This window comes from Phyllostomus hastatus, unplaced genomic scaffold, assembly GCF_019186645.2.
Source record: "Phyllostomus hastatus isolate PE091 unplaced genomic scaffold, TTU_PhHast_1.1 phas_contig_150, whole genome shotgun sequence".
NCBI classification, from domain to species: Eukaryota; Metazoa; Chordata; class Mammalia; order Chiroptera; family Phyllostomidae; genus Phyllostomus; species Phyllostomus hastatus.
The window spans coordinates 13,663,323-13,681,186 of record NW_025333611.1 but is presented as its reverse complement, the minus strand read 5'-3'; the positions used below and the strand labels follow the sequence as shown (position 1 = coordinate 13,681,186).

The 17,864-nt window shown below is 42.3% G+C and overlaps 1 protein-coding gene across 1 annotated transcript; it reads right to left on the bottom strand.

Annotated features, from left to right (window-relative positions):
- Positions 1 to 4,095: 4,095 nt before the first annotated feature.
- Positions 4,096 to 17,224, bottom strand: IL12B (interleukin 12B). Its single transcript, XM_045827931.1, has 8 exons — positions 17,180 to 17,224; positions 13,406 to 13,493; positions 9,975 to 10,250; positions 9,293 to 9,410; positions 7,396 to 7,613; positions 6,237 to 6,394; positions 4,779 to 4,910; positions 4,096 to 4,217 (listed from the first exon to the last, which is right to left on the bottom strand). Exons 2-7 carry the CDS (start codon positions 13,491 to 13,493, stop codon positions 4,779 to 4,781), a joined length of 990 nt encoding a protein of 329 aa, XP_045683887.1. The 5' UTR covers positions 17,180 to 17,224; the 3' UTR covers positions 4,096 to 4,217.
- Positions 17,225 to 17,864: the final 640 nt, after the last annotated feature.

Genomic DNA, 17,864 nt, shown 5'->3' with positions numbered 1-17,864 from the left:
GGAAGGGAGGCCGTGCTGAAATGAAATAGAAATGATTAAAGTCTGATTTATAGGCAAGGGGAATAGGTAGGTTCATGCCAAATTATTGTACCCAGGAAGGTGAAAGGGAATGAAAGAGGTCTTCCTGGGAGCTGGAAATCTTTGTTAAAAGAAATATTCAGGGTGCACATACCCTTATCCCAGCCAGGCTGTATTTCAGCCTGTTCATCACATCCACATCCCTTCTCTCTCTCACCAGGCTGTACATCCCTGAAGGCAGGAACTGGGTTCATTGCATCTTGATATTTCTCTGCATGGGGATGTTTTTGCAATTTTATTCGTAAGAAAGGGATTCTACACTGAAAAGCCTTTTAAATCTCAACTGACTGAGCCATCCCATCTTCCCCCTCTCAACCCAGTCCTTAGCGATATCAGGACCTGCTAACAATGACCCCTCTATTTCCCCACCCCTTAAAAGCACAGTGTCCAGAATTATACTTCTTTCCAGTTATAAGTAATATATGAATATTAACAATAAACTTTGATTGAGTACTTACTATGGGTCAGGTATTTTTCTAAGCAGTTTTAAGCGTTACTCCATTTGATCTCACAACTACCCTTGTGAGATAGGCACTGTTATTATACCATCTTACAGATGGATTCACTGAAGCTTAACAAGGTGCTTAAGTAACTGCTCAAGATAACAGAGCAGATCAGTGGAAATAGCTACTGTTTACTGGGTGTTCACTGTGGACCCGATGCTGTGACAATCACATTAAAGCAGCAATCTAATTTCATCGTGCCCTTAACCCTTGTGAAGACCTCCAGGGCTTAGAATTTCAAGCACTTTGTTCTTTGAAGACTAAAATCCATGTGAGGGCAAGGTCTTGTGCACCTTTCTATCCAGAAAGATGAGGATGGTGCTAGGGACAGAGCAGTACATTAAGAAATGTTTGTTGAGAATGAAGGCATAGCGGAGGTGACTTGGGAGCTGCTTGCCTGGCCCTGCTTTCCCACCAGCTGAGACCTGCTGATGCTCAGACTGCCCTTGGAACGGGCTTTCTGGCCATCGTTCTGTCTACCAGCAAGTGAGGCTACTATCACCAGGACCCCACCTGGCATCACCGGAATTTGAGTAGTCCAGGGGTTCTCCAGGGTCATGCCAGCGATATGGGACAGAGCCAGGTTTCCTGATGCCAGTTTGTTCCTGGGCTGGCCTGGCTCCTTTTTCTGACTCAGCCAGAAGCCTCTTATAGATGGGGATCTGGTTGTTTAGGATAATGTCTTTATTTGATTTTTGGCTTATTTATTTTTTATCTAAGAACAAACATTGGGGGAGAGTTATTGTTCAATGGATGGAGAGCCTGTTTGGGAAGAAAAGTTCTGGAGATGGATAGTGGTGATGGTTGCACAACAGTTGGAGTATCATGAATGCCACTGAACTAACTCTACACCTACGTATGGTTAAAATGGTGACTTTTATGTTATGTATATTTACTGCAGTTATTAAGAAACACAAATATGGGTCTATCTAACATAAGAAGTCTGGGGTAGGTAGTTATAGGAGTTGATTTAGCTCCTTGATGATGTTGCTAGAGTCCCCAAGTCTTTCTATCTTTACATTCTTAGCATGATGGTGTTCATTCTGGGTACAAAGTGTCCTCTGAGTCTTTAATTTTATCTGCTCAAGGGAGAAGGGGGAGGGGGGGAAGGTGATGCAACCACAACTGTATCTTTTATCTGGAAACCCCTAGCAGAATTTTCTTACATCTCAATGACCAGAACTGGGTCTTGTGGCCTTGCTGGGCAGCAGTGGTGGCTAGAAAAAGTGATTGCTTAGCTTCCCAACCTTAGAACTGAGGAGAGGCATTAGGGGAGAAGGAAGATATGACTGAGTACAGATTGGACAGCCAGTAAGGTGTATCCAGAGTCCTGCTCAAGGTCATAGGTCACATAGCAGGGCTGGCCAGGCCCACAGCTCAGTCTCCTGGTTCCCAGTTCTAAGCTCTTTTGCTAGGATATTTGATACATTTTGTAGTGGCTAGATTCCCAATGAAAAAAGACGATCCTGGAGAATATGTTTCTAAGAGAAAAACTCTCCATTGCACATACTGAAATTAACCACAATGCTAAGAGGTCAGGTCAGGAAAGCACTGGGCATGGTGGGGGCCAGACCATCTGAGCTCTGCCCCAGGCTGGTGGGCAGTTTTGGGAAAGGTCCCCAGGTCCCTGTGCTCATGAAATGTGGTTAATTATCATTTTTTTCTTGGCTAGTGTTGTTCATTCAATCCCCAATAATGTGTTTTGACATCTCTTAGTGAAAGACCCAGTAGAAGACAAATGGTTATTAACTAACCACATGCTATCAAGTGTGGGCTTGTAACACAACATGATATGTTTTAAATGTTGGATTAAGTAAGATGACAGTAACTTCCTACCATCCTCTAGGCTGGGAGGAGAATATAATAAGGGCTTCAGGGGACACTTACAATAAGGAAATGTAAACAGACATCCTTATAATAACTACTTTGGCATTGCATGGAAGCTCAGATGTGCACACCTGGCTTTTGGAGATAGCAGAGAATGGACTCCACTCTCACTGATCCTACCACTTGCTCTTTCTGCGGGAGGCACAAGAAAGGAATGGGCAGGCCCTGCCCACTGGGCCTTCTCTCTGGAGCCTTCATGGGTGATTCCAGGTCAGACTAATCCTTCTCCTTTGTTCTCCCCCTATATATACAACATATTTTAGCATGTACTGGTATAGAAGTTAACTTTTCAGCTCTGTCTTATAAGCTGCACCAGGGGTAGGCATGAGTGGGACCTATGAGATGGGGCGCTTCATGGCTTTACCAGGTTGAAATTTTATTTTGTGATGCTTGGGAAACTAGGAGAGTGGTTCCAGGATAAGAGATGAAGAAAGTAAGAGCAAGAGGATCCAACCCCTAAAAAGGGCATGACATAGTTCAGTGTCCTTGCAGAGTCCCCCACAGTCAGATTGCGGGAACAGTCTCTGAGCTCAGCAAGACACTGACTCTGGGAATCCTATAAAGGGAAAGGGCAACTCTGCAAAAATGCAAATGGAATTGCTTTAAGGAGGGGCAGTTCTTCATTGGTAGGGGAAAAATTTGCAGCCCTGGTAAATGTTGGGACAGGATACCCAAGTCAGCTGAGAAAGCCCAAAATATTATCGCAAAGGAAAATTACATTTTTATTAGTTCACAGTAGGAATATAAAAATAAAAACAAATGGAATCACTTTACAGAAAGCACATTCATTACTTAAAAGTAGCACCTTAATGGTTCAGCACTTTTGGTCCTATCTGCTTGTCAGGTTCACTTACGCTGACCCTGTAAGAGTGATTCTTGATCATTTCTTTGCATCTGTCTGCTTTTCTTGTATGGATATGCAGGAATAACTGGCAATTCTGACAATTTTATGACCTTAGCCATAACTACACTTGAATCATAACATCTTTTTACCTTCCAGACGCTTGTGATGTCTCTGTGTCACTCTTCCATGTCGCACAGACAGATGGGGTGGGGATTGCTGCAGACACTGAAGCTGAATTTCAACTTTTTTTTTGAATTTTAGCCCTTTCTAAATTCAGACATCCAAAGACTAAACCTGCTTGGAAATGCAGGTGGCCCTGAGTTGTCAACACCACTTCAAGTAAATCTTCATGGATATGAGAACAAACATCTTTCCACAACCTCCTCAAGTGGGTTCCTGTCTCTCCCTGTCTCTGTTTAATTATCTCTTGTGTTCTCATCCATCACAAATACACTATGGCACTGGCATCAGAACATTGCGTTCTTACTGGTTGTCATAAAACTGAGGCACTTGCAGCCTCAATTGAGAGGTTGTCAGTATAAATGACACATAAATTCACATTTTGCATACATAATAGGACCCATTCCATATGGATCAGGTCACAAGAGGGTGAAACATACAAATCTTGGTGCAAAAATGTTAAATAACCATAATAAATTAATAAATACATAAATATTTAAATAACAGTTGCAATGTGCTAGCTGGAAACTCTGTAAATAAATTATCTGATTGTTTCAGGGGGCAGTTAGCATTTAAATATAAAAAAATACAACAAAGACATTATTATGACCCTTAAAAAAAGCAAATTAGGTAGAAAATATCTCTTTGGGTCTGTTGCATTGTGTCTTTTAAAAGTTTTGCATATCTTCCTCTTTTCCTCCAAGGTTTCATCCTGGGAGTAGAATCTGAAAAAGAATGCCCCAAGTCTATGAGGATTAGAAAGGTAGAAGCAGACCCTTTATATTTCACATGCCACAATATCTGGGCAATTGGGCCGTGGGGATTCCATGTCAGAAGGGTCCAACCCTTATGTGGCCTGGGATTTGGCTGGTGCCTTGCTCACTAGAGACTCGCTTGGAAGTTTTCTTAAAAGAATGTCTGACCATGTCATTTCCTTGCTGAAAGCCCTTCAGTGGCCCCCAGCATCTCCCCTTGGATGAGGTTCTAATTTCTGGAAACAATTTGCAATCCTCCTTGCTCTGACTCTTGTCTGTCTCTCTTTCTTCCTTTCATTTCCCTCTAGAAGGGCAGGACCTATGGCTTTCTGTTTACTGCAGTATCCCTGAGCCCAGCATAGTGCCTGAACAATATGATCATCAAATAAATATCTGTTAATGACCAAACATATGTTTCTCACTCTGGCACCTGTGCCAGGCATCCCCTCTTTCCTCTCCTGCACCATGCCCCCCACCATTTCCCTGAACCTGGGGACACTGAGTGTACAGGTCTGGGCTGGGCCTCCTCACCTAACTGCAGGACACAGATGCCCACTCGCTCCAGGGTGAGTTATAGTAGCGGTCTCGGGCTTGCACGCGGATCACGGCATCCTTGTGGCATGTGATGTGGGCTGAGGTCTTGTCTACGAAGGGTCTATCTTTCTGCAAAGGAGCAAGAAATCTTTGGTAACACAGTCACAAGGTGGGCTGGGCACATTTCTGCAAAGCACCATCTCCCAAAACAAGTACACTGAGGTTGCAGGACTACAGGGGAGTGTGTAGTACTTGCGCCATCTACTGACAGAAACTCTAAACACAGATTCAGCTTTTCTATCTACAGGTACTTTGCAGGCCATGAGGGTGAAATTGGTCCAGCTTTCGCCTTGTATGAAGGGCCCTTTGTGCCCTTACTCTTGTACAAGATTGATGATGAAACTGGGGCAGATTTGCTCTAGTTGTCCTGTGGATATTCAGAAATACCACAGTCAGACAAAGTTGTGTTCAAATCCAGGTGTTGCTACATACTAGCTGTGTGACCACAAGAAAATGTCTTAGGCTCTCTGTGTCTCAGATTCCTCACTTATAAAAGAGGGATAGTAATAATGCCTACGTTCCAGAGTTTTAAAAGTTAAAAGTAATAATCATGTTAAAACTCATAGCAAAAATCTCTAATCGTATAGAAAGCACTCAGTAAATATTATCTATTAGTGATACAGATTTTAAGTAGGAAAGATACATATCAAAATTTTAAATAATATTTAAGTGAAATTAACTACAGAATAACCTTTGCTCCTACAAAAAAAATTCTCAGAGAGTGACTAAACCACTGAGTTTCTACCAAAATGCTAAATGCTATGCTAAGTAAGGACTTCATCCAGTGATTTTAAGACTGGGGTCTGAGGAGGCTAAAACTCGATAAAAGTGCCCCTGGGGCCTTGGGATTATTGATGCCAAGGCAAGAAAACTGTAAAGTCATCATCCTAGCCTACATAAATACCAACATTCTGTTTAATAGAATAACATCACAATGTGGAGAACAGCCAAGAGTTACACATTTTGGGCAAGATATAGCCTAAATCTTCTATCATCCATTAGATTCACTCAGTCAAAATAATAATTTTTGATTCCGAGATTCCAGCTCTTCTATATCAGGGCCAATTCTGAGTACAAAATCAATGATCAACCAACCATACAGGAGGTGTATGGCCTTTGTGTCATAGTTCTGTCACATCCTAGCTGTGTGACCTTGGGCATGTCACTTAACCTCTCTGAGCTTTCATGGTGTCATTAGTGAAGTACTAATAATACTGCATGTCTTTGTAGAATTCTGTGAGGACTAGTTGAGATAAACATGTAAAATCCTTAGCATAGTTTCAGGCACAGAAAAAGTACTAAATAAACACTAACTGTTATCACCATTCATCTTCTCCCTGACTGGGTCTGCACAAACCTGACCATAGAATACATGGCACCTGAATCACATCCTACCTTTTCTCTCTTGTTCTTGCCCTGAACCTGAAGAGAAAATGTCAGGGAGAAGTAGGAATGTGGGGTGCTCCAGGTGTCGGGGTACTCCCAGCTGACCTCCACCTGTCGGGAATTCTTTAATGGCTTCACCTGCAGGTTCTTGGGTGGGTCTGGTTTGACTGTGGGAGAAGATAAACACCCATTATTTTTCTAGCGGGGCTTTGGAGCAAGGTAGTTCTGGCCCACTTGTACCTTTGACCAGCTGTGAGTCCATAAGATAGGTATTGAACTTCTCTGAGCACCTGGCTGGCGGACATGAGGCTCGCCTGTGGCTGGTGCTCATGCTGGTGCCTGTGGAAGGCAGCCGCATCCTTCACGGCTGAACCTGAGAGAGGCTCAGAATCTTCCTCTCTGCACAATGAGGTGGACCCTGGCTGTGGAGCCAGTCACACATAGTGCTCAGAAGAAAGTTCTTAGAGACAACAGCACTCTCACATCTGAGCCATTGGGGAAGAAGGACCACCCTACCCTCTCTGTTCAGTCCTCCTCTTTGCACCAGACTTGGAACCAAGCTGAGCCTCTTGCTGCAGATTAGGTGAGAGATTTCCCAGTTAGTGCTCTTCCCCCACCCACCAAGGGCAGTCTCTCCACAAATACTAGAGCAAGTTCTGTGGTTCTCTCACTCTTTATTTCAATGGATAAATGGTAAAGGAAATGAAAAGTCTCCATCTGCCAACTTAGAAATAATGATGTCCATTTTGGAGGGGGTTTTATTTTCTGTTCAAATGCTAGAGAAAGATGGGCTTGGAGTCATTGCAGTTGGTAGGGAAGCACTGGTTCTGCATAGGAATATCATGCTGAAGAGGCTGCTTTGGATTCATCACGGAAGCTCTCTGGGCAGCAGAACAGAAATTTAGCCAAGAGCCTGCTTTTTCTCAAGGGGCAGATCTGGGTCTGAGTTGCTAGTGGTGAGATCTGGGACAAGTTGTTTAACTTCTTTTGAGACTTAGTTTCCTCTTCCTTAAAATGCAGATAACAGTATCTACATTGTACTTTGGGAGAGGGTTGCTGAATAAAACAGGTAATGCATGTAAACGCCTTACCCCACTGCATGGGGAATTGTGAACATGTGGCGAATGCCATCTCTCTTTATGAAGCACATAGACTCAGGCAAACTCACTGATGTCCCTGATGAAGAAGCTGCTGGTGTAGTTTTCATACTTGAGCTTGTGAACAGCGTCCACCACGACCTCGATGGGCAGCCTCTCCTCGGCAGCTGGGCAGGCACTGTCCTCCTGGCACTCCACTGTGTACTTCCTGTACTCCCTCTGGTCCACTCTGACCTTCTCTGCCGAGAGAGTTGCCGCTCCGCAGGTCACTCCTTGGGGGTCAGAGGAACTGAAATCACAGACAGACATATCCTGTGTCACATGTTGTGGGTGAGTTCCTAGCGGTTGTAACGGTCTGACGTTACAGTTTCTCTAACTAGTCTGATTTCTTCCCAGGCAGTAAGAAACTGCCCTCCTGCACCCCAAGAACAAGTGTTTCAGAGGTAGTGCAAATGTCTAGAAACAACCCTGCACTTAGATGCCCCTGACCAAAATGAACCTGGAAAATTTTAGATCCAGAACCTCTGGTCACATCTCCTTATTAAAATTTTTTATTTCATTTTTCTCATTTTAATTACAAAATCATACCTGCTAATTATAAAAAATTAAAAGATGTATATAAAGGAAACATGTGTGCCTCTTTTAACCCCAATCCCCCTTTTTACCCTATTCTCACTCCCCAGATATAAACATTATTCATATATACAAATATGTATTATATTTATACTTAAATAATACATGTTTATATGCAAATATATACTATATATTATAATATATGTACTATAGTATAAATATAGTATTGTGTTTTATATGTATATATTTATATATACATATAAGTAATATATAATAGAAATATAATTTGATACTTATATTTGGGGATTAGGGTTAAAATGGGAATTGAATGTAACTATTATTTATATCTTCTATTCCAAAAGAACTTTTTCTACAAATATTCAAAGCAATCATATGTCCACATTTTTATGCATATATACATATTTTGTCTGTGTAAACACACATGGATTTTATTTTTATGAAATAAAAGGATAAAATTATATATATATATTTCTGTAACCATCTTTTCTGCATCTGAACGTATTATGGGGAGTGCTCCATGACAGACCATACACACTGGGTTATTTTGAAGACAGCACATTAAGCCGCAGAGTGTAATGTACCACACTGTATTTGACCTTTCCCCTGCTGATTGCCAGAAACATCCCAGTGAATGTTTGCCTCTATGTCTTTGTGCACTTGTATAATAAACATTTCTTTAGTGAGCATTTTCATTCTAGAGATAGAGAAGCGAGGCCCCAGAGGTTCCTCAGGTGAATAGAGCCCATGCCAGGATGATCCCCAGGTTGGCTCCATCACCTACATTATTTGGGGACTTGGATGATGAGTGATGTCACATGTTAGAGGGGCTAACATAGGTTCTGTAGCATGGGAATTGATTTCATAGGGAAAGTCCAAGTATTCTGGGTAAACAATGAACTTGAGGTGAGTGGTGGTAGCAGAAGTTGTTGAAGTGGCCCTGGGAAAATTCCTAGAGGCCTCAGGGCTTTCAGTGCATCTGTGCCCTAGAGCTCTTGTTTATATTTTTGATTCAAGGTGCAATTTTGGCAAAAGTCATTTATAGCTTCAATTTATCCTTCCATCCCTCCCTGCAGTGCTATGAGCCCTAATGAAGCATCGCCGGGCAGTTTGGATGAGTGGGTTCAAACACAGCAGAGGCTGTGTCCAGGCCCTGATAATACCCTGTTCTAATGCACACATTTGTTCAGGCAGTCGGCTTAAATCTCCATGTCCTGTCCCCACCTTAGGCAAGGTGGGTAGGCATTGAAAAAATATGGGTTTGACTTTGTTTTCTCCCTTATCGTTAACTGAAAGGCCATTGCTAGGTCACCTTTATTTTCTTAATGAAATAGTAGTTCTAGCAAAACACCAAGAAACCAGAGTGGTTTCACTTACCCCCTGCTGCTTTTCATACTGAATTTCAAATCAGTACTGATTGCTGTCAGCCACCAGCAGGTGAAATGTCCAGAGTAATTCTTTGCTTCACATTTTAGAAAGGTCTTATTTTTGGGTTCTGGAATCAAAAAGAATAATTCAACATTTGGAAATTTTTAAAGGAAAGATTTTGATTGTGGTTAATGACAGACCACCAAATGCTGCAAAAGTGAAGATCTTCCACTTAATTCCATGGAAAAGGATGCTGCTCCCTGGCAGGCAGTTAAGGGAGGACCGGGAGTGTCTCAATAGGTAGCTGGCTCTGCAGAGCATACTATACATCTAACATACTGAAGGGGGTATTTTTTCAAGGCTATCAACCCAGCGCTTAATTATGCACTGTATATGTTGGTTAACTTTCATTACTCTCTCAATAATATCACCGTTACTTAAAGAGAACCCAGTAAAAGCATCCAGACTCACCATGAAACTCTCTCAACCTGAGGTTTTGATGGTTGATAACCCACAGTGTCTAGCAAAGGAAAACCAAAGCAAAGGAAGATGTAGGTTCCAGGTGGTTTCAGTAAGGAACTTGATTACTTCATTAACTACACTGGTCATGTCTTACCTTTAAGATTTTTAATTTTTGTATTTCTTATGGAGAAAAAGAAAAAACTGAGACTGTCCAAGGGAATGGAATTACCTTTCTGGTCCTTTAAAATATCTGTGGACCAAATTCCATCTTCGCTTTTGTGAAGCAGAAGGAGAAAATGGCTGAGAACCTTGCCTCCCTTGTGACAGGTGTACTGGCCAGCATCTCCAAACTCTTTGACTTGGATGGTCAAGTTTTTGCCAGAGCCTAAGACATCACTGCTCTGCTCTGAGCTCCAGGTGATGTTGTCTTCTTCAGGGGTATCGCAGGTGAGGACCACTGTTTCTCCAGGAGCATCAGGATACCAGTCCAATTCTACAACATAAACTGGGGAGCACAGAGGGTGGAGAGCTGTGCTGTAAGCTCCATACACTCTGAGACTGTGTATTTTGAACTCCCTGGGCATCTGCTTTACTGAAGCACAGCCTTGCTTATAGCAGCAGATGCTTGCTGAAATGACTTCATGATACTGGGCCCCACATGGCCTCAAAGTTATGGAAGAGAGACTCAGAGTTTCATAAATCCCTGACCAGGGATGGCTCCGTTGGCCATTGTCCCACAAAGCGAAAGGTCGCTGGTTCAATTCCTCGACAAGGTACATGCCTGGGTTTCAGGTTCTGTGCCTGGTCAGGGCTTGTATGAAAGGCAAGCAGTCAATGTTTCCCTCTCACATCGATGCTTCTCTCCCTCTCTTTCTCCCTCCCTTCCTCTCTCTCTCAAAATAAGAGTTTTATAGATACCATCAATTCGTTAAATGGCAGGCTGCTGTTAGTAATCAACATTTGATTAGCTGGCATATGAAGAAGGCCTTGATACACTGGAAAATGCAAACAGCACAAGAGTCTTTGCTGAAGGCCCAATGAAGATGACACTTCCAGCACAATTTCAGTCTCATAGGGAATCAGGCAGGGCACAGAGTGTCAAGAAAGACTGAGCAGGAATGAGATCCTGTCCCCACTAGCTGGCTGGAGGACTACATCATAGGTTTGACTGTGAGGATTAGATAAAAAAAAAAAGGCATATAAAACATGTAGCACAGTGCTTGCCTCAGTAAACTCAGCGTTAGTTGTTACTGTTATTCACAGACCAAAGGGTCAGGCGCCTGCACAGAGAAACTGTCCTACCACTTTCTATGGGGATTTTAGGATTTCCTTTCTACTACATGAAACTCACCAATGGAAATTTTTATTCTCTCTGTAGTTTTGTAAAAGCTATTTCTCACTCTTATGAGACAGTAGGTCTTAGCCTCCCCATTTTATAGAGGTGAGTCTTGAGACCAAGGGGCTAAGCAAGGTTACATCACATTAGAAGCATGAGAGCTGTATCTCAGACTGTTTGTCTCCTTGACTTTGCATTGGATATCTAATGCCAGCATCTAAACTGGCACTTGAGGAATGGCTTAGAACATAGTATTTCAAAGAGGGTTTCACATCAAAGCTTCACTCATGCATCAGTTATTAAATAGAATCAATGCGGCAGTTCTCAAACCATGGTCATTGAACCACCATAAGCAGCATCACCTGGGAATCTCTTAGAAATGCAGATTCTCAGCTGCTGAACCAAGAACTATGGGATGGGTCCAGTGATCTGTTCTTTCATGCTCTCCAGATATTTCGATGTCTGCCGTGAGGGTCACTGGGATTAAGAGCCTGGATTAAGAGCCTGGATTTTGGAGTTCCATATGTCTGGGTTTAGAGTCAGCTCCATTTCTTACACTGGTCTGTGGCTCTGGGCAAGACCTTCAGTTACTCTAAGCTTTGGCATCATTGTCTTTAAAACAAGCAAAATATTAGTACTTGCTTCAGAAGGTTAAGATGTGGATTATATAAGCTCTTACAGAGCTTAACATGGTGCCCTTAAATGCTCTTTAACTGGTGGCTCTCGTTATTAGTGTCCAAATGTAAAGCGTTGTGGAATATAAAATTCTCATTTTACATCAAAGGGATTTACAAGTCTTGAATGAATAACAAAGACAGGAAGTAAAAAGCGTTTGGGGCCCAACTCTTTGGACATGGTCAGCTGTGTGGCATGAAACCACGTGGCACCTTCGGCTTTCTCTAGCTTTTCTTTGTTTCACTGACGACCGAAGAGCATGGCTATTTTCCTGCCACAACTAAGACTCAGAAGCCCTGGGGCACCCTTGCTCAAGAGCAAGTGCAAACAGCTTCAACAGGGAGCTGGATGAGGAGCATTTAGAACGTAGTGCTTGGCTTCATCTCCTCTTGCCTCCACAGTCACAAGCCCTCCCAGGGTTTCTCACACTGACTTTCAGGAATTTCTGTGGTTTACCAAATTAGCAGTAACTAAGGGTTAATGCTGCAAGAGGCAAGGCTCCCGAGCTCCCTAACAGTCGATGGTTGGAAGGAATTTGGTGTAATCATCTGGCTCAGACCTTTGCCTTTGCTCAGGGAGGCAACCTTCCTGGGACAGAGGGGAGGAGGGCTGGATTATTGTTTTCCTGAAATTATTAAGCATAGAGGAATAGTTCAAAATTTCTTTCTGTACTCTCCTAATCGAGTGATTATTTATGATCATCAGCTGAAAAGTCTTCATTTTTAATTTATGCCTATTTTTTCTTCCTCAGTTCTCCAAGGACATAGGAAACAATCGGTTTTTGTCCTTCTTGGAAAATCTTCAAACACTTAAGTGCACAGGCTTTGAAGAGAGACAGGATTGAGATAAAGTCCCCATTCCACCCTTACCAGGTATGTGAACTTGTGTAAGTTGCCTAATCCCTGTAGCCTCTATTTTCAACATCTATAAAATGGGGTACAAACAGTCCCTATTTCATGTGGTGGTTGTGAGAATTAAATGGAATACTATGTACAAATAAATATTAAGTATTATTATTAGATAATTAAAGACAGTATTGTTGACATTATTATGTTGGCTTCACTAAGAAACAACTGAGGATCTCTCAGAAACAATTAACAATCAGTTAATACATTAATAATCTACAGAGAATGTATCACTTTGTAATCCCTGGTTTATAGTTGAGGAAACTCAGGCTCAGAGGTGACCCTCCTCAAAGTCACATAATATATGGCAGAACCAGCCTTTGAACCCAAGCCAGTGTGAGTCTAAATACTATACTTTCCCTGAAGTGCATGGTCAGAGGTATGTCATCTAGGTGCCAACTGAGGAGGCGGTGTCATGTGGTGTAGTGGGAAATGACAGAGCACAGTCGCTATCGCCAAACCTTTCAAATCCTTCACTTTGGAATTTTAATTGTATGACACAGTTGGTTTCAGTACTACTGGCACAGCCCCCATCTCTTTTCCCACCATAGTCCACAGAAGGCTCCTTCTCTGCCATCTAATGTGAAAGTCAAACACCCTCAGCAATGAAAGAAGGACACATGGCCCATGCTTTCCTAGAGTCATCACTTTGGATAGGAAGCTCCATCCACCCCCCACCTCCAGGGGCTGCCTGAGAGTCCTGGCCTAGATCCAGCCTCCGTAGAGCATAGGGAGTCTAGTTACCATCTTTCTCCAGTTCCCATATGGCCAGGAGAGGAGATGCCAGGAAAACCAGGGACAAACAGGAGAGGACCAACTGCTGCTGATGCATCTGTAGGAGGGAGACGAAGAGAGGAAGAGAAAGAGGAAAAGAGAGGGAAGAGGAAAGAGACTGTCAATCACTATTCATTTACCTTTAGAAACCATATTCACATCTGTGCACGTTGTCTTTAATCTTCATTTTCTACTTCCTTCTCTACACCGTCAGGTTAATACTAAATGAATTATAGGAGCCCTTACACCAGTCTCTGGGCAAGCACATCTCCAAACAGAGAACCATAGACTAGGTGAGGCTGAAAGAGATCTAAAGCCAGCCTTCTAATATAATCCTCTTATTTTTAAGATGAGAAACCTAAGGATCAGAGAAAGAACTTGTCTGGATCAACATTCAGCAGTTATTTCCTTGGTACTTACTATGTAAAGGGCACTGAGCTAGAGCATTTGGAAGTAAAAAAAGTGTTTACCTGGATCATGCCTTTTAGGAGCAAATGCTTTCATTCAACAAATATTTATTAAGTCAGTGTGTTAAATGCCTACCCACTGGTTGGAGAGATAAGCTACTTAACAGTGTGTGCGGTGACACCAGGGCTAAAGGACTTGGGCTGGGGAGGAAAGGCAATATAGAGGCAATCTTTCAAAGTCTGGCAATGACCTGGTCACCAATCCTTGTTGGGATTTAGTTTCTCTCCTTGTTTAGACTGTACTTGCTCCAAACTGAAAGATTACTCCCTCCCACATAATGTAACGCAGAGGTTCTGAAATTTGAGCGTAAGTCAGAATAACTGGAAAGACTTGTTAAAACACTGATTGTTGAGTCCCACCCCCCAGAGAGTATGATTCAGCAGCTCTGGGTTTGGGACCTGAGACTTTGCATTCCTAAAACATTTCCAGGCAAAGCTGATGTTGCTGGTCTGGGGATCACCCTTTGAAACACTGTTTAAGTGGAACTGTCAGGTTCCCCGGGCCCCTGAAAATCAAGACGTTCTGTGGGAGAAGACAGTAACAATAGTGACATGTTCACCATGAAAGAATGAAATGCGTAATTTTATAGTAAATCAGGCACTATCTTATATTGAAACTCAGTCTAGATTAGTACCCAGGATTTATGAAAATCTTCAGACTGTGAAAATTACCCCTCCACACCCTGTGAATTAGCTAGAGATGATTATTACTTAATTTCAGGCTGACACTCCTCCGTCGGTCTTGGAGATCACCCATGGTCTGCAGCAACATAGTTTCAGAAACCACTGTCTAAATCATATGAAGAACAAGACTCAAAATTTTCAGCCAAATACCTTAAAAATGAGTGTCTCTTGTTTGATGTGACTGAATATTGACAAGTTGTGGCTGTGTCAGGACTGCCACTGCTCCTAGGGAAGCCTTGCCATGCCCTCTATTCCCATAGTTCACAGAGGTTGAGACAAGGCTAGAAGGCCGGCCTTCCCATGCACTGTCAGTGCTTTTGTCACTGCAGCAGGGAGCTTTCAGGGGCACATTTGCCTGTTTAGTCCAAGCTGTGACTGTAGCAAAGCATGAGTTGCCACAGAGCATCAGTTAGTCCATTCATAGGCTTGGAGTCAAGCAGCTATGGGCTTCAGTTATGGTCCCACCACTCACTAGTTGCGTGATGCTGGTCAAACTACTCTCTGCACCTCAGTCTTCTCATCTATAAAATGGACACAATATCCATCTCAAAGGGAAACTGCAGTGCGATGATACATTATGGAAGATAACCAATAAGAGGTTAGAAGAAGGAAGAGAAAAGGAAGTTGGCATCTCTTTGTTTCATTCATAATGCAGAGACAAAAAGTTGTGCCTGGCTATAGGGACATGTCATAGATGTATTGCAATCACACAGGCCTGTAAAGATTTCAGCACTCTGGGAGGGAAATGACAGAGATTCCTGGCATCTCCTTGAATACTCTTTTGAAGCTGGGGTTTTCCTTTCTATTATGTGCCCAGCACTTCCTCCCTGTACCTCAGATGCATTTGAGAATTTCAGGTGAATGGCACTTTAGGATTGAGGGAAATCTGATGCCTGTTCTAATGAACAATTTTTATTTTGGTTATCACCTACATTTTAAACCACAGATCACTGGCAGAGTGTGGAACCCAGGGGAAACCAAAAGGGGGCCAACATGTAGTTACTCTCCGTGGTTCCCTAGACCAGCTGATAGCAGGGGGCTGCCTCCCACAGCATGCTAAGTTTGAGAGACTTGAGGGTTAATTTTCTTTTCATGTCATTTCATAGGTTTTTTAAACTCTTGAAACCTTGTATGAAGGATGCCTGGAATCCAGGGCCTTTGATATGTTATGGCTCCCTGGTGCCGGTGTCAAACGTGGGCACGACAGTAACACTTGGGCATCTCTTTCTCAAGCTTGACTTTATTACTTTTTAATTAGAAGAGAGAATTATTATTTAAAAATAAAAAGACATAGTCACACAAGGCATAGCACTTGCAAAGGGCCCTGGTTCTAGAGCCAGCAGGCCCTGCAGTGGCATCTGGCTCTGCCACTCGTTAGTTATGTGGCTCTGGGCAGGCCACTCGTGGAACCTCTCACTTTGAGTCTGCGAAATGGGTGTTTTGTGTGGTGAGGAGCGAATGAAATAATTCGTGTAGAGTGTCCAGATGGTGCCCAGGTGAGGTCAGGACTCCTGACCATTTGCTCTCACAGAGCCCCACCCCTCATTTCATAGCACTTTCTGCAATTACATGGTTACTTATTTAATGTGTAGTCACTTGCCTGCCACACTGAGCTTTCTGATGTTAGGGATCATGTCTGTCTTTTTCCATACTGTATCTTAGACTTTAGCATATAGGGATTTCATGAATTATTAGAAAAAGCAACAAATGTACCTAAATCATAAAATTTCAGGTCCCAGTAAAATAAACTTTAAAAGGCCATTTTTTAACGTCTTGAAATTCCATATTTGAGAACAGTGGGCAATCAGCTGGGGTTTGGTAATCTCTTTGTTAAAAATGATATTTCAACCTAATCATTATTATTTTAAAATGTTTTTCAGATCATTATTATTTTTAACCTGAAATTATTGTACACAATATACTTGGGCAAGTATAAGACACCAGTACAGGAAAGATTATTGTTTTTTCTTCTCACAGATTTTAAAGTTCTTCAGAAAGTAGATTTAAACATAGCAGTTGCTTTTCATTTTTTAAGTGGGTCCAAGTTAGTTAATCCACTTGAACTGATGATACCTCAGCTATCAATCTGATTGATTGTCACAACTGACTAATAAGCCTATCCTAAATATGGGAGCACGTATGCTATGTAACATTCAATTATGAAGTAAAAGTATGAATTCAGCTATTCATTGAATAACTAATTATTATTTATTCATTTATTGATTCATTATTACTTAATGAATGAAAGGCCGTAAAAAAAGTTTACCATACTAAGGCAAGCAACACTCTAACTCTATAAAGTACATTGATTGATGGGCATTGATATCGAGGAACACATTTATATACATACCACTTTTTAACAAGATAAAACAAACCTTTCTATAAAATGTGCATTAGTGCACAGACCATGGTAGACAATTATTATTAGTTGACTTTCTAAATTAAGACATTATATATGAATCCCCAAAGTGTCTCAGCAGGTAGGTCACCAAAAATGCTTCCATGAATCCACCCATCCACAATGCCAGACACAGGGGTAACAGGCATGGTGAGGGCCTGTGGAGGGGCTGGCAGGGGCCAGGGAAGTGCTTACCTTGCTTCTGTCCAAGATGCAGAGTTCACTGGATCTGAAACCCTTGTTTCTCCTCTTCTGCTGCTGCTGCTACTGGAGCTTATATACCCTGCCCTTACCAAGCTTTCTGATGGAAACTTAAACTAGAAACTGACTTGTTCTAAGTTGCAACACTGAAAACAACTCTCAAAACCTTCTGGGGGAATTTCAACAAGTTCCTTTTTTTTTTTTCCCTGTGTGTATTAATAATGCTGGAGGAACACAACATCAAAATCCCAGGTAATGAACTAAGAGGAAATGACTTTTGGGTGGGGGAAAATGAAGGAGATAGGATGCTGTCTTCTCTGGCTTGGCATCATAGCCAAGGTACCTAGAGACAGCAGTAGGCAGCTTCCCTGGGCTCCCCAGATTAGAGAAGAAGGAAGGCAGAGGATTGGGCATGAAGGAGGGTGAGGTCACGCAGGAGGCTGGGTTCAGGTCAGGATGGAGCAACTTTATGCTAGAGGGCCCCAAAGCAAAATCTGTGGTTTTCTTGAAGTAAGAGCATGAGATGAGGGGCAAAGGACTTAGTATATCTGGAGCATCCTCCCGCACATTTTTCCTTTAACATTTGGATTTCAGGGATATACAGTTACCACATGTTGTGGCTCCATGCACCACACACACACACACACACACACACGTGTGCCTGCATGCACACATTTAC

Bases quoted from the DNA above. Each gene is read 5' to 3' on its own strand.
- IL12B (XM_045827931.1), bottom strand. From the start codon at position 13,493: ATGCATCAGCAGCAGTTGGTCCTCTCCTGTTTGTCCCTGGTTTTCCTG. The intron at 7,614-9,292 runs GTAAGTGAAACC...CTGTGATTTCAG, and splicing joins AGTATGAAAAGCAGCAGGGG to TTCCTCTGACCCCCAAGGAG. The intron at 4,911-6,236 runs GTAGGATGTGAT...GCTCCTTTGCAG, and splicing joins GCAAGAACAAGAGAGAAAAG to AAAGATAGACCCTTCGTAGA.